A 14,477-nucleotide genomic window follows, 5' to 3' on the forward strand; every position below is an offset into this window, starting at 1 on the left:
CTTTGAGATTACATTATTTTATCTGAGGTAACATTCCTATGAGATATTAGTAGAAGGAAGAGGCAAGTACAGGTATGTTTAAGAAGGAACTGCAGATGCTGGAAAAATCAAAAGTTGACAAAAAATGCTGGAGAAACTCAGCAGGTGAGGCAGCATCTATGGAGATAAGGAATAGGCGACGTTTCGTTTTAAGTACAGGTAGTTCTGTGATAACACAATAGTTGTGTTCCCAAGAAACCTTGTGTTTTAGATAATTGACAGTGGAAGAAAGTAGGTTTGGGGAGACAGACTTACAGTAACAACATTTTTTCTGAAGGATTTTCAAAAATGAATATACATATTTTTTTTGAAGCCCAAAGGTTGAATACTGTCTATGAAATTTAGAAGGAAGATTATTTTCTGAGTAACATTGTATTAGTATTAGTAGAAGAAGAGGCAAGTACAGGTATGTTTAAGAAGGAACTGCAGATGCTGGAAAAATCAAAAGTTGACAAAAAATGCTGGAGAAACTCAGCAGGTGAGGCAGCATCTATGGAGATAAGGAATAGGCGACGTTTCGTTTTAAGTACAGGTAGTTCTGTGATAACACAATAGTTGTGTTCCCAAGAAACCTTGTGTTTTAGATAATTGACAGTGGAAGAAAGTAGGTTTGGGGAGACAGACTTACAGTAACAACATTTTTTCTGAAGGATTTTCAAAAATGAATATCACTATTGAAAATATCTATATTTGTTTTACTGTAAGCCCAAAAGGTTGTATGTTACAGCAAGATGGAATTGTCTATGCAAAAAAAGCTTTTCACTGTACCTCTATACACGTGACACTAAACTCAGACATTAATAGATTATGTTCCACGAGTGTCAATCGAAGCAATTGCTTGTCAAATTCAATAGGCACCCGTGGTTAAAATAGCTATATTCTTAAGAGACAATTGTGTCAAATTACTATGGGGAAGCAGGACTTCGTTTTCTCCTATATTATATTTAAATCCAGCAGCTTTTTCTCTGCTTATCAATATCCAAAGTAACTTTTAAGTGGTTCGCTGGTTCACGATCAAAATCAAATTATCAATTTTGCTCATGTAATGGAAACAGAGTTCCCTAATTCATCACAATATCCAATTGCATTACAGCAGAACTAATTAAGTAGGAAGCAGCAAGGGTGAGAAGAAAAATAACTGAACCCTTCTGCAGAAAAGAATCAGACCCAAAGAAGCCATGCAACTGATTTGTAAAGTATATTTGATAACTAAACTTGCAACTAAACTAGCAATTTGGTATTAATGGTAAATAATTACATTTTACAGTACCGATCCAGTCATTTTAAAATCATATTCTTGGTAGTTTGCAATATAGGTCCAAAAACCATATTTAAAATGCAGTCTATGCAAAATGATTTTGTAATTTCACTGTTACAGATGTTCCCAGTGTTCTTTGAAGAGGGCATATCATTAAATCCGGTGAAAATTTCATTGGAAGGTATTGTTTAATATTTTAACCCCAATAATTGATTAAATATCTCTCATCAGCCATTTTAGGACAAAACCAATAAGAGGTGGTTCCAAAAGTAAGCCCAAGCATAAATTAAGTTAGCTGAGACTCAGTTCCAAAGGCAACCATGAGGCTGGAGCTCTTCCCAAGCAACATAGTCCTAGAATTTATATGTAGCCACTTAATCAATAGTCACTCTTATTTGTTCCACCATTTCTCATACAGTCCCCAGTGAGGGTTAGTCTTGCTCAGATTCTATGAAAGCCGGCCATATTCCAGAAGTTGTATAATCCGAGACCACATTAATTTCAGCAGGGATTCTTGGTTTGAGAACAAATGGAAACATTTTTTAAAAATGATATCAACATGAGATGAGTTGCATTTAATAAATCATAAATGTTTCTCAGACTTCACCCCCAATGTTGCCTCATATTAAAGCCTTTAAGGATGTTCCACAGGCAAGACCTCAACAGTATACAATGCACAGCATACTCACTGCTGAAATTTCATTACATCCAGCCCACTGCCTCTGGGGATCAATGGGATTGTGTGCATAGCAGTCTCCATCTAGTTCAGTGAAAGGAACCCACTGTCCACCTATAACCTCACTTAGGGGCATTATTATTGTAAACCATCAAAGGGCATTGAACAATTACTCTCGTCCATTACAGAGTCATCTTTCTGATTGATTGGAATCCACAGTTGGTAGTTATTTTTCTTCTCTTCCAGTTGTCTTTTAAAGAATCCACACTAAACAGAAGAATGGGGAGAAGGGAATAAAAGTCACCAAATTACAAATTATTCAAGCTTTTCTGTTACTGTTAACAATGATGATCATCAGTTATTGGCTGAAATAATATCCCAGACGTGTGTGGAATCATCTTTGCAACATGTCAAATTTAATATGGGTAAGGTGTATTATTGGTGACACAGGAGTATTGGTATTTTCATTTGTTCATTACTTGAATCGTGAGGCCAAAAAATATTTTATATGCTTAATTTTTTGGAAAATGGTATTGCCTCTCTGTTCTCTGGAAATCTAATTTACAAGTGGCTACTTGGTTTGCTTAGCTGTGTTATATCCAGCTCTCACCAAGCCTAATTTGGTGTCAGCATTTCTAGACAGGTAAGGCAACCTGCAAAACCTGGGTGGTTGGAGATCAACTGACATCATAGCTTCCTGACTGCAAGGGGAATAACATGACATTAATGTTAAAGGGAGGTGCTGCTTTGAATATAAAAATAGGTCAGTATGAATCTTACCTTCCAAAGTAAGTATATGATTGGAACCATTATTAAAACCACCAGGAACATACCGATTATAGCAATTCCTATTGATACTTTCATTTTAAGTTTAAAATTATAATGTGCTTCCATTGCAACCTAGAGGAAAAAATTGAAATAAATAACTTCATTCAAAGAAATAACTTGCAAATATGATTCCTAAGGTGTTATTTATACATAATTTATCAACAAACATAGTTACCAAATTATGAAAGGGAAGACCTGATATCTGGTGCAGCTGCAATTCCAAAAAGGTAGTGAGACAGATAGTTCTATTTAAAAGTTGCTATTCTACAGATCATCAGAAAATGACTGTCGGAAATTAAACGAGTGGGATTTTAAAATGTGGGAGTAGAAGTTTTGTTTGCAAATAAAAAGCAGTAAATCACATTAAAATGTCACATATGATTAAATAGATTTCCTCATCATGAATGAGATGTAGTGAACAGGGAGTGCAATCCCCTCGGGGAATATAAATATACCGCTGTCACACAAGAGACTGAACAGGGCTCTCACTTAACTTTTTTTCCCTGTTTCCAGCCAGGCAACCTAGGCAGCTTTTTAGGTTGCCAAATGACAGTTTAGGTGGTAATTTAAGACGGCTTGCATGACGCATGCGATAATGTGCTCGGACAAAGTGCGTAGTTACCAGTCGGAATTATGCTCAATGAAGCATTCACATATTATTTCTGCTTCAAATAAAGTCACAAACTAAACATATTCACCAATCAAGACATGATATACACCACAATGACATGCAGCAAAATTATAATACAGTATCTCAACTCTTTTTACACGTTGCAATGAATGCAATTTCTATTATTTCTTTCCACTTCCAAACAAAAATGTGTTGGATTATTCAGCGTATGATCAACCTCGGTGAGACCAAGTGCAGGTTTGGCGATCGCTTAGCACAACACCCCCACTCAGTTCGCAATAACCAACCTGATCTCCCGGTGACTCAGCACTTCAACTCCCCCTCCCATTCAGAATCCGACCTTTTTGTCCTGAGCCTCCTCCATGGCCAGAGTGAGGCCCATCGCAAATTGGAGGAGCAGCACCTCATATTTCGCTTGGGTAGTTTACACCCCAGCAGTATGAACATTGGCTTCTCCAATTCCAGGTAGTCCTTGCTTTCTCCCTCCTTCCCCTCCCATTCCCAGCTCTCCCACAGCCCACTGTCTCCGCCTCTTCCTTTCTTTTTATGAGAAGGATCTTGACCCGAAACGTCGCCTATTCCTTTGCTCCGTAGATGCTACCTCACCCACTGATTTTCTCCAGCTTTGTCTACCACCCATTCTCACAATTTCTGTTATCCCACTTTCCTCACCCACTCCCTGCACATTAGGGGCAATTTTACAGACAAGTTAACCTACAAAGCCAATGTGTCTTTTGGATGTGGGTGGAAACCCACACGCTTGCAGAGAGAATGTGCAAATTCAACACAGACAGTGCCCGAGGACAGGATTGAACACAGATCTCTGGCATGTGAGGCAGCAGGTCCACTAGCTGTGCCACTATATTTTGTTTACCGACACACAAAAACTTATATGTTGATAACTTTGGTTACTAAAAAAAAAAACTATCCATTTTCAGTCTTAAATCTCTAAGTCACGCTATGTCCCCCTTTATAGCTACTGTATGTGTTAATTCAGTTCAAGACTATGGGGCAGTACATTGTACATAAAGTTGCTGCCTAAAAGTGCCAGAGACTTGGAATTGATCCTGAATATGGGCGCTATCTGTATGGTGTTTGCTCCTTTACCCTTTGATCGCATGGGTTTTCTCCGGGTGCTCGTTTCCTTCCACATTCCAAAGGTGTGCAGGAACTGTTTTCAGACCCAACCCAAAACGTTATATTTTCCTTTTGTCCAGAGATTTTGTCTGACCTGTTGAGTTACTCCAGCTTTGTGTCCATCTTCAGTGTAAACCAGCATCTGCAGTTCCTTCCTACACACACGATACTATACGATAGAACTTTATTAATCCCAGGAGGGAAATTGTGTGTGTGGGTATATATAGTTATATATTCATATATAAATATTCACTGTTTTGTTTTCTCGTTTATAACATTGTTTACAGACTACTATGTTTACATATTCTATTGTGCTGCTGCAAGTAAGGATTTCATTGTTCTAACTGGGACGTGAGAGAATAAAACACTCTTGACTTACGCCGCTAATATGTGGGGATAGAACTAGTGTACGGGTGATCGGGTGGTCAGTGTGGATTCGGTGGGCCGAAGGGCCTGTTTCCACGCTGTACCTTTAAATTAAACTAAAAACACTAAAACCAGAGGCAGTCTAAAGAAGGGTCTCTACCCGAAACGGGAAGAGGGAAGAAGAAAGGAAGAGGCGGATACAGTGGACTGGTAGAGGAGGGGAAAGAGGGAGAAATCAATGTTTATACCTGAGGCTTTTCAAACTATTGTCTGTTTCTGGCTCAACCAATATTTAATTCATTACATGCACAACAGTAAATGGTTGACCTGATTTTTCCTAACACTCCAAGGGTGGCGCAGCGGTAGAGTTGCTGCCTTACAGCGCCCATTTCAATCCTGCCTATAAATGCTGTCTCTACGGAGTTGGTATGCTCTCCCTCTGACCACATGGGTGCTTCAGTTTCCTCCCCTCCCTTTCCAAAGATGTGCAAGTTTGTGGGTTAATTGTCCCTAGAGTGTAGGATAGAACTAGTGTGTTGGTTGGCACGGACTCGGTGGGCCAAAGGGCTCGTTTCCACGCTGTATTTCTAAACAGTGCTCATGCTCTACTTCTTCAAGAAAAAACAGTTAACCAATGAACCTGTTCCTGAGCATGTCCTGAAAGCCAATATCATTATTCAAAGATGCATCCAGGACAAGTTTAAAAGAGGGAAGGGCTGAAAATTAATCGAGCATGTTGTAGGGAAGGCAATAAGCTCTCAATTCAACAACATCCACGTCAACTCTACAATAATGTGTAAATACTTACAGTCATGTTCATTTCTCCAACTTCAACAACGTTGAACTTTTGTCTTGATGATGCAACAGCGTCAGTAAAAAATCTAGTTGATGCAGCCGTATCCTGTTGAAGTGAAATGTGAATTTTGTATTCTGTTTAAACATGACAGTAACAGATTTACTGTGTCTGGTAGATAATATCATGTAAATACAGTTTCTGTACAAAATGTATTTTCTGCTGGAACATAGAACACTGCAACACAAGAGTAGGTCCAACTACCCACAATGGCCATGCCGAATATAACACCATGAACATCACTTATCTTCCTACTCACAACCCATATGCAACATTCCCAGTATATTTATATGCCTATGCAAAAGTCTTTTAAATATTTGTTTCTCTTCACCTGGAAACGAGTATCACAAGAGCAATTTTTTGTATATGCATGTTTCATGACATTCCTTCTTCATTTGATGAGATTTCCATTTGGGGGGGGGGGGGGAAGAAGGACTGGCCATGTCAACTTTACCTGGTGGTCTCCCAAATATAACAAAATTTGTCGACTGGCAAAAACGTACTAGTGCAGACAGGAATTCCAATCGGAGGTGATCTGCATATTCATACATCAAGTAGGCAGGCCATTCAGCCGATTGCCCATGCTGTACAAGATGCCCCATCTACACTAGTCCCACCTACTCAAGTTTGGCCCATATCACTCTAAACCTTTCCTATCCATGTACCTGGCCAAATGTCTTCTAAATGTTGTACTACCTATCTCAACTACCTTTGGCAGCTCGTTCCATATACCCATCACCCTACTGAATAACTTTCATGAAGCATATGCCACTAGGGAAAGGGAAGAGAAGCAAAAGCAAGCACAGATTCAGTCATGAAGAGTAGAAACAAGGAACTGTAGATGCTAGTTTACCAAGGAAAGACGCAAAATGCTGGAGTAACTCAGCGGGTCAGGCAGCATCCCTGGAGTACATGAATGTTTCAGGTCAGGGACCCTTCTGATGTTTTGAGTCGGGACTTTTCTTCGAAGGGATCCTGAACCGATATATCACATCTCATTTTCACCAGGGATGCTGCTTGACCCTGCTGAGTTACTCCAGCATTTTGTGTTGTCTTCATGAACAAGTGCCCAGCAATAGGAAAGATTGTTGAAGATAGAACAAAGATTGATTTCTATTTTTTTTCTTTCAACTATTATTTAAAAAAACCATGGATCACATTTTTGACCTTCTACTATAATCATATGAAGTCTATTGGTTAATTGCTAATACGCTTATAGGTTAATTAAGTGTGCAGGAAGTGGATGGGAAAATTGAATAACAGAAGTGTGAATGGGTGGTTGGTGTCGATTTGATGAGCCAAAGGGCCTCTTACCATGTTGCATGTTTCAATCACTCAATTTCTAGAATTTGTTTGTATATTAATTGAACACACATTACAAGGTTCAGTCATAGTTAAAAGATCTAAAACGGCACATTCAGAATAGACTTACTGATGCGAGAAGTGCATAGTTGAGTCTCATGGCAACTTTGATGGATGCAACTTTGCCACCTTCAATGTCTCCAAGCTGGCAAGTGATGTGTAAACAGGAAATTCCATGTCTGAAGCAAGACTGTTAAAAATATATCAAATATAGACTTTATATGTAAAAGGCTGAAATTCATAAGTTATAGCACATGCCACTGGTATTCAGAGAGTCCTGAGGAATTGAATGATTGGACTTGTACAGTAGTTTTGAGGAGATCAGACATGTTATACTTACAGTAACCAGTGGGACAGTATACCTGACATGATGTTATGGGCCAAAGTCAATTTGTCATCTTATCACAAGGGTTAGAAGCAAATGCTAATAATAAAAAGGATATTAACACTAATTTACTCAATGATGTCATGGTGTCGATAATGACAAAAAAAAGGAGAAAACACCCTGTTATTTAAGAATCTGAACTCAGGATTTATTTTTCTGCTATTAAAATTAATACTAGATATAAAATCATACTAGATATAAATAAAGCAAGATACCTCATGCTGAAATCTAGAACAAAATTATTCTTGCTTTTCTATTTTGCTTCTATTTCCGGAACAGCCAAAAACACAAAGTATTGTTTTGTAAAATAAATTTGAATCAACAAAGACTTCATTCATGCAGTTTGTCAAAGCTATATGTGAAAACAAGCTGTGAGGATGCTGTGGAACCTACAAAAGGAATACAAATAAGATTGAGCAAATAGGCACGGAGGCTGCAGATCAGGAAAGCGCCGTTCCTTGATCTTTATAAAAGCTATGCATGAAAGTACAGTGAAGAAACTGAACTGAATCTTGTTGGTAAATGCCAGCAGTTCTGAGGCTGCTTGTCAGCAATTATTTTCATGAAGGCAAATTCAGAGCTTCGGCACCTGCACATTAACATACAGAAGCTCCAGTCAAACTCTCGCTTGTGAATCTAAAAGTACGCTTTGTAATTGAATAACACAAATAAGGCAAGTTGCATTTAAAAAATAATAATTACATATGCAGTAAGTTGTTTAATATTGAAAACAGTTTTAAGAGCTATTTTATTTGTAACAGTTTTTGAATGCTCTTCGTCTGTGGTTTTCAAAACGTTTGATAACTTTGATGTTTGTAAACTGGGAATGATGCTGCGCTGTTTGTGATTTCCCCAGCACAAGCAAGAACCTGGCCTGTTCATATGGCCAAATGATGTTACATAATGCCCTGGCAATACGCAGGGACTTGCCATTTGGGGCTCTTCTGATCTGATCGGATCCAGGGAAGTGTGGAATGCATGCAGTGGGTGCAAAAGTCAAGCACACATTTTAACCTGAAGGAAAACTAGTTTGTTTTTTAAATTGGTGTTGAAATGGGGTTATGCTGTGCTGGTTTATCAGTCCCTGAAGGGCCTGTCCCACTTGGGCGTTATTTGCGTGTCATTTATGCGACATCATTTACCCGTCACAACGAGCGCATTACACGCGCATGGCATGTGGTGAGACGTGGTGGGGTAGGCAGTGAAGTGTGGTCGTGCACGGCGCCCCAGGATTTTGGGATTCACAACATTTTCGGGCACCACCTGCGTGACGCGCAAATGACGCCCAAGTGGGACAGGCCCTTGAAGATAAATGTGGGAAGATAAAGGTAAGAGCCAAGAAAAGCACAATGGTGTAAGGCTCGGGTAATGAGCACACTCAAGAGTTTTGAGGAATGAGAAGGCAAACAAAATCATGAACATTTATGAAGTAGATGCTTGCTAAGAGGTCTTTTTAAAGTGGCGGCAGCCTTGAACTCTGCTCATTTTCATGTTAAAAAATAGACGAAAACAAAATAAATTACATTGGAAATCGTATATCTGTGATATTCCTTGCTTACAAAAATGCATACACCATCAGTGAGTATTGTTAAAGCTGAGACATATAATTAAAAGGAAGATAGACAAAAATGCTGGAGAAACTCAGCGGATGGAGGCAGCATCTATGGAGGGAAGGAAATAGGCAACGTTTCGGGTCGAGACCCTTCTTCAGACTGATGTGAGGGTGGTGGGGGGGGGGGGCAGGAAGAAGAAAGGAAAAGGAGGAGGCAGTGGGCTGAGGGAGAGCTGAGATGGGGAGCAGAAAGTAGGAACTATCTGAAATTAAGAAGTCAATGTTCTTACCTCTGGGGTGTAAACTGCCCAAGCAAAATATGAGGTGCTGCTCCTCCAATTTATGGTGGTTCTCACTCTGGCCATGGAGGAGGCTCAAGACAGAAAGGTCGGATTCGGAATGGGAGGGGGAGTTGAAGTGCTGAGCCACCGGGAGATCAGGTTGGTTATTGTGAACCGAGCGGAGGTATTGGGCGAAGCGATCGCCAAGCCTACGCTTGGTCTCACCGATGTAGATCAGCTGACACCTAGAGCAGCGAATGCAATAGATGAGGTTGGAGGAGGTACAGGTGAACCTCTGCCGCACCTGGAAAGACTGTTTGGGTCCTTGAATGGAGTCAAGGGGGAGATAAAGCGACAAGTGGAGCATTTCTTGCGATTGCAAGGGAAAGTGCCCGGAGAGGGGGTGGTTCGGGTGGGAAGGGACAGGGGAGGAGATGGGAAGATGTAGCCAGTGGTGGGATCACGTTGGAGGTGGTGAAAATGTTGGAGGATTATTTGTTGTATGTGACGGCTGGTAGGGTGGAAGGTGAGGACAAGGGGGACTCTGCCCTTGTTATGAGTGGGGGGCTGGGGACTGAGAGCAGAGTCACGGGGTGTAGAAGAGACCCTGGTGAGAGCCTCATCTAGAGGGGAACCCCCGTTCCCTGAAGAATGAGGACATCTCCGATGCCCTGGAGTGGAACACCTCATCCTGGGTGCAGATGCGGCGTAGACGGAGGAATGTGGGAGTAGGGGATGGAGTCCTTAAAGGAAGCAGGGTGGGAAGAAGTGTAGTCCAGATAGCCATGGGAGTCAGTGGTTTTATAGTGGATGTCGGACAGTAGGCTATCTTACATATAATTAAAATGAACTTAGATGCTGGTTTTACCAAAGATAGACACAAAATGCTGGAGGAACTCAGCGGGTCAGGCAGCATTTCTGGAGAACATGGATGGGTGATGTTTCGGATTGGGAGTCTGAAGAGGAGTATGACCTGAAATGTCACCTATCTCTTTTCTCCAGTAATGCTGCCTGACACGCTGAGTTACTCCAGCCTTTTTTGTCCATCTCTGAGGCATGTTGTACATGTGGATACTAAATTAATCAAGGGATAAGGTGATCAGAAAAGAAAGTAGATGAGTTAATCAGGTGTGAATTTAATGAATGTACGTCACAATGAGCTGTGTGGCCTTTTCACACTCCTTTATCTTGATTTAAAAAAAATCAGAATCAATGAACAAGGTTGGAAGGTGAAACCAGAAGATCACATTTAAAACAAGTGTTGGGTGCAAATAACGTCTCACCTCCAACCTCTCTTATTCGTGATGTTTTTTTTAATCAATCTTCTCCAGAAATCCTTCTAATTAAATTTACACTAGTCACTTGCAACAGAAACAACTCAAAATTCACAATGGACATCCAATGTAACTCTCCCTCTGTATCCTTCTTACCTTATCACAATTCTTTGATATCATTGACTCCAACATCTTCTTCCCACCTTTTAAAAAAATAACTACTCTTACACATGTAATTCCACTTTTTTCCTTTCCAGTGGAATGAGCTGCATTGGTATCTCTTTTCACACTGTTGTACCTGGTGTCCTCCCCAAATTTATCTATGGTTTCTATCCATTTTGCATCTAAAGTAGGGGTCAGCAACCTACGGCCCCCGGGCCTAATGCGGCCCGTAACCCGAAATCATCCGGTCCACAGGCGTATTTTTTACCAGGAATTATCCGGCCCGCAGACTTCCGTCATCTCCGATACCTCCCGGGCCCGAGGGCGCGGTGATGCAAGGACGGATATGCTGGCGGCCACAATGGCGGAGCCACCGAGCAGCGCACAGCGCCGAGCTCTGGCTGTACCGCTTCCTGCGAACGACCATGCGCCTTCTGTGTCTGGGCTTCACTGCCATGATCGTGGTTGTCAATAGGCCGGGGATGAGGGAGTGTGAGGATTTGTGCCACCGCCTTCAGGACAGAGTCAAGGCAATGGTCTGTAGATGCGCCATGTTCGTGAGCGCCCGTAACTAGGGGCCAGGGCTCAGGGTGGCGTCCTCAAAGGGGCGGGATCTATGTGATTTGATGCCTGCCATCCGGGGCGGGATCCATGTGTACACATGATAGATGTTGCCCGCCATTCGCCCACAGACGTGCGTCCTGGCCCCTATGCAGAACAAGGTTGCTGACCCCTGATCTAAAGACTCCCTCTCAGCGACATCATTTGAAAACAAATCTTAGTTTCCATGTTCTTTGATGTTGCTCAGCTCCACTTCACCATCACCTCTTTTGACTGAGTCAGTCTTTAAACTAACCACACATTCAACATCTTGTATAAACAGGCCACAGGAGAGACCAAAGCCGACAACTTTGAATCACAAAGTAAATTCGGTTCTTGGAGCACCAAATTTTTCTCCCGACTGTTCAATATTACAGTACATGTGACTCCAAGTTGTACTGCCAGTCACATATCTGTAAGATAACTACATCCACTATCAGAACAACGCCCTTCCCTTAACTCTATCTATTGTGTTTGAGTTTAACTTGATTGTATGTATGTATGTATGGTATATCTGATCTGTTTGGATAGCATACAAAACAAAACCTTTCACTGTACCTAAGCACACATAACAATAATAAACCTAAACCCAACCCCACTACCTCTTCAAATTACTTCTTGCTGAAACCCCCACCTGCATCTCAAGACTCAATTATTTTATCATGGATGGCCATTTTGCAACCTTCCTGCTTCTGTGAATTTCTGTTAATTCAAGTCTTAATTGCTATTATTCTTATTCACACTTTCTACTTCAATTGCTCGATATGTAGTCCAGTGACTAATTTAAATGACTATCCTTTAAAAATCCTTGACAATTTTTTTTTGGAATACTGTAAAAAATCAAGATGCTGCAGTTATTGATTATTATTTTATCTTGTGGTTTAGAAACAGATTATTATTTTTTCTGTTGGTTTTTTGTTCTTTAGATCAGATTTTAGTTTGCAACCATTCCAAGAATCCAATATTTCATCATGTAAAGCTTGGCTCAACTTAACTAATTTTACATTAATCCTTACCAATTCTTTACTTCCAAACTTGTTGACCAAGTTATATATTTGATGGACCACTGTTACATCTGGTAGTTCGGTGCAGTTTTTCAAATGATTATCAAACCGACATTCTCCATGACTGGACTGCAAAAACAAAAATTAAAAAGCTTAATGAAATGAAGCACCTTGCTAAATATCAAATGGAAGCAATTGGGCTGCCACATATCAGTTAAGTGTCTGGAAACATAAGGCTTTTATAGTAATCTTAGGTAAAATGCTTACTGGTTCAAAAGCTGAACATTCTGCAATGGATTCCACTTGATGATCCCCCAAACCAAAATTGCCACTACTTGGTGCTTCACACTTGCAAAAGATTTATCAAAGCATTGCTCTGTCCTGACACTCAACTGATATGTGGAAGTCAAATTGCTTCAATTTGATTGAATAACTAACCTCAGCAAGATCCTGGACCCTCTACAATTTGAATCTGCCACAATAGATCAATGGAGGATGCGATCTCGCTGGTTCTCCACTCTGCACTAGACCACTTGCACAATAAAAACACATACGTCCAGCTGTTGCCCAAAGGCTACAGCTCGGCAATCAACACCATCCTCACCTCCAAACTTGTTAGCAAGCTCAGGAAACTGGGTCTCCGCATATACCTTTGTAACTGGATCCTCAACTTCCTCATCAATAGAACACAATCTGAACCAATTGTCAATAATACTTCCTCCTCGATAAGCATGAACAAAGGGACGCCTCAAGACTGTGCCCAGCCTCCTGCTCTACTCACGGCTGTGTAACCAGACACATTTCTAACTCCATCTTTAAATTCACTGATGATGTCATGTTGTTGGACGAATTACAGATAATTATGAGTCAGAGGATAGAAGAGTGAGATTGATAGTCTGACTGAATGGTGCCTGAATAACAGCCTTGCTTTCAACGTCAGTAAAACCAAGGAACTGATTGTTGACTAAAAGAGGAAGGCTGATGATCCACAAACCTGGTCTCATTGACAGGTCGGTGATGGCGAGAGTCAAGACTTCAACTTCCTGGGCACAGATATCTCTAAAGATCTCTCCTGGTCCCGGTATATTGATGCGATCATAAAGAGAGCCCAATCAAAGCCTCTAATGCGGTAGAAGATTGAGGAGATATTGTATATCGGCAAATACTCTCTTGAATTTCTACAGGTATATGTATGGTGACCATATCGACTGGTTGTGTCACAACCTGGTTTAGTAACTCAGGAACGATGGAGTTTACAAAAAGCAGTGAACACCGCCCAGTCCATCACAGGTACTGACCTTTACCATTTCACTCCTGCCATTGGGAAGGTGGAATAGGAGGCTGGAAATTGTAATGTTCAGGTTCAGCAACAGCTTCCCAACAACCATCAGGCGATTGAACACCAGGAATTCCAATTAATCTCCAAACTGCCTTGATTGTACTAGGGACTGTTTGGGCTTTTTGTTTTTGCACATATTGGTTTTTTTATTTACATTTTTGTTTGTGGTTTATCATATTATACATTGAGTATCGTGTTTACAAAGCTGTTGTGTTGCTGCAAATAGAAATCTTATTGTTCCGTTTTGGTACATATGAAATTACGCACTGAACTCTTGATATTAAATCTCTATACTCCGAGTGGGGAACCACTGATGTTAATTAGTGTGTCTTTACAGTCAATCTAATCAAATCCTATTGCCAATATGGTATTGGGAGTTTTTTTTAAACCAATTAACACCTAACACTATCCAATTATCTTACCTTTATATGAAGAATTTCAAATAACTTAAAGTCATTTCCTTCCAATGCATTAGGTTGTGCAATTTTCAATTCAATATCAGGAGCCATGCCATTCCCCATGTTCATGACCTGAAGTAGTTAATATGAACAGGTTAAATGGAGGGACTCTCAAATATGGCATAACAATCTACAATATATGTAGCATTCGAACACTTCTATGAGAAATACAGCTCAACAAATAATAATACTAAACACTTAACAAATAACATAATTCTGCTGTAACGCCCAATATTTCTGCAAAACCATTCCTGAATACCTTTGAGAACAGA

At 40.5% G+C, this 14,477-nt stretch overlaps 1 protein-coding gene across 1 annotated transcript in view; it reads right to left on the bottom strand.

Annotated features, from left to right (window-relative positions):
* Positions 1–440: 440 nt before the first annotated feature.
* Positions 441–14,477, bottom strand: part of itga4 (integrin alpha 4) — a 97,168-nt gene continuing 83,131 nt past the window's right edge. Inside the window, exons 23-28 of the mRNA XM_055637867.1 lie at positions 14,170–14,277; positions 12,421–12,537; positions 7,221–7,340; positions 5,744–5,836; positions 2,754–2,873; positions 441–2,240 (exon numbers count right to left, since the gene is read on the bottom strand). Of these exons, the coding sequence (XP_055493842.1) occupies positions 2,112–2,240; positions 2,754–2,873; positions 5,744–5,836; positions 7,221–7,340; positions 12,421–12,537; positions 14,170–14,277 (687 nt within the window). The 3' untranslated portion in view covers positions 441–2,111. The remainder of the gene's footprint in view (positions 2,241–2,753; positions 2,874–5,743; positions 5,837–7,220; positions 7,341–12,420; positions 12,538–14,169; positions 14,278–14,477) is intronic.

This window comes from Leucoraja erinacea, chromosome 7 (genome assembly GCF_028641065.1).
Source record: "Leucoraja erinacea ecotype New England chromosome 7, Leri_hhj_1, whole genome shotgun sequence".
NCBI lineage: Eukaryota > Metazoa > Chordata > Chondrichthyes > Rajiformes > Rajidae > Leucoraja > Leucoraja erinaceus.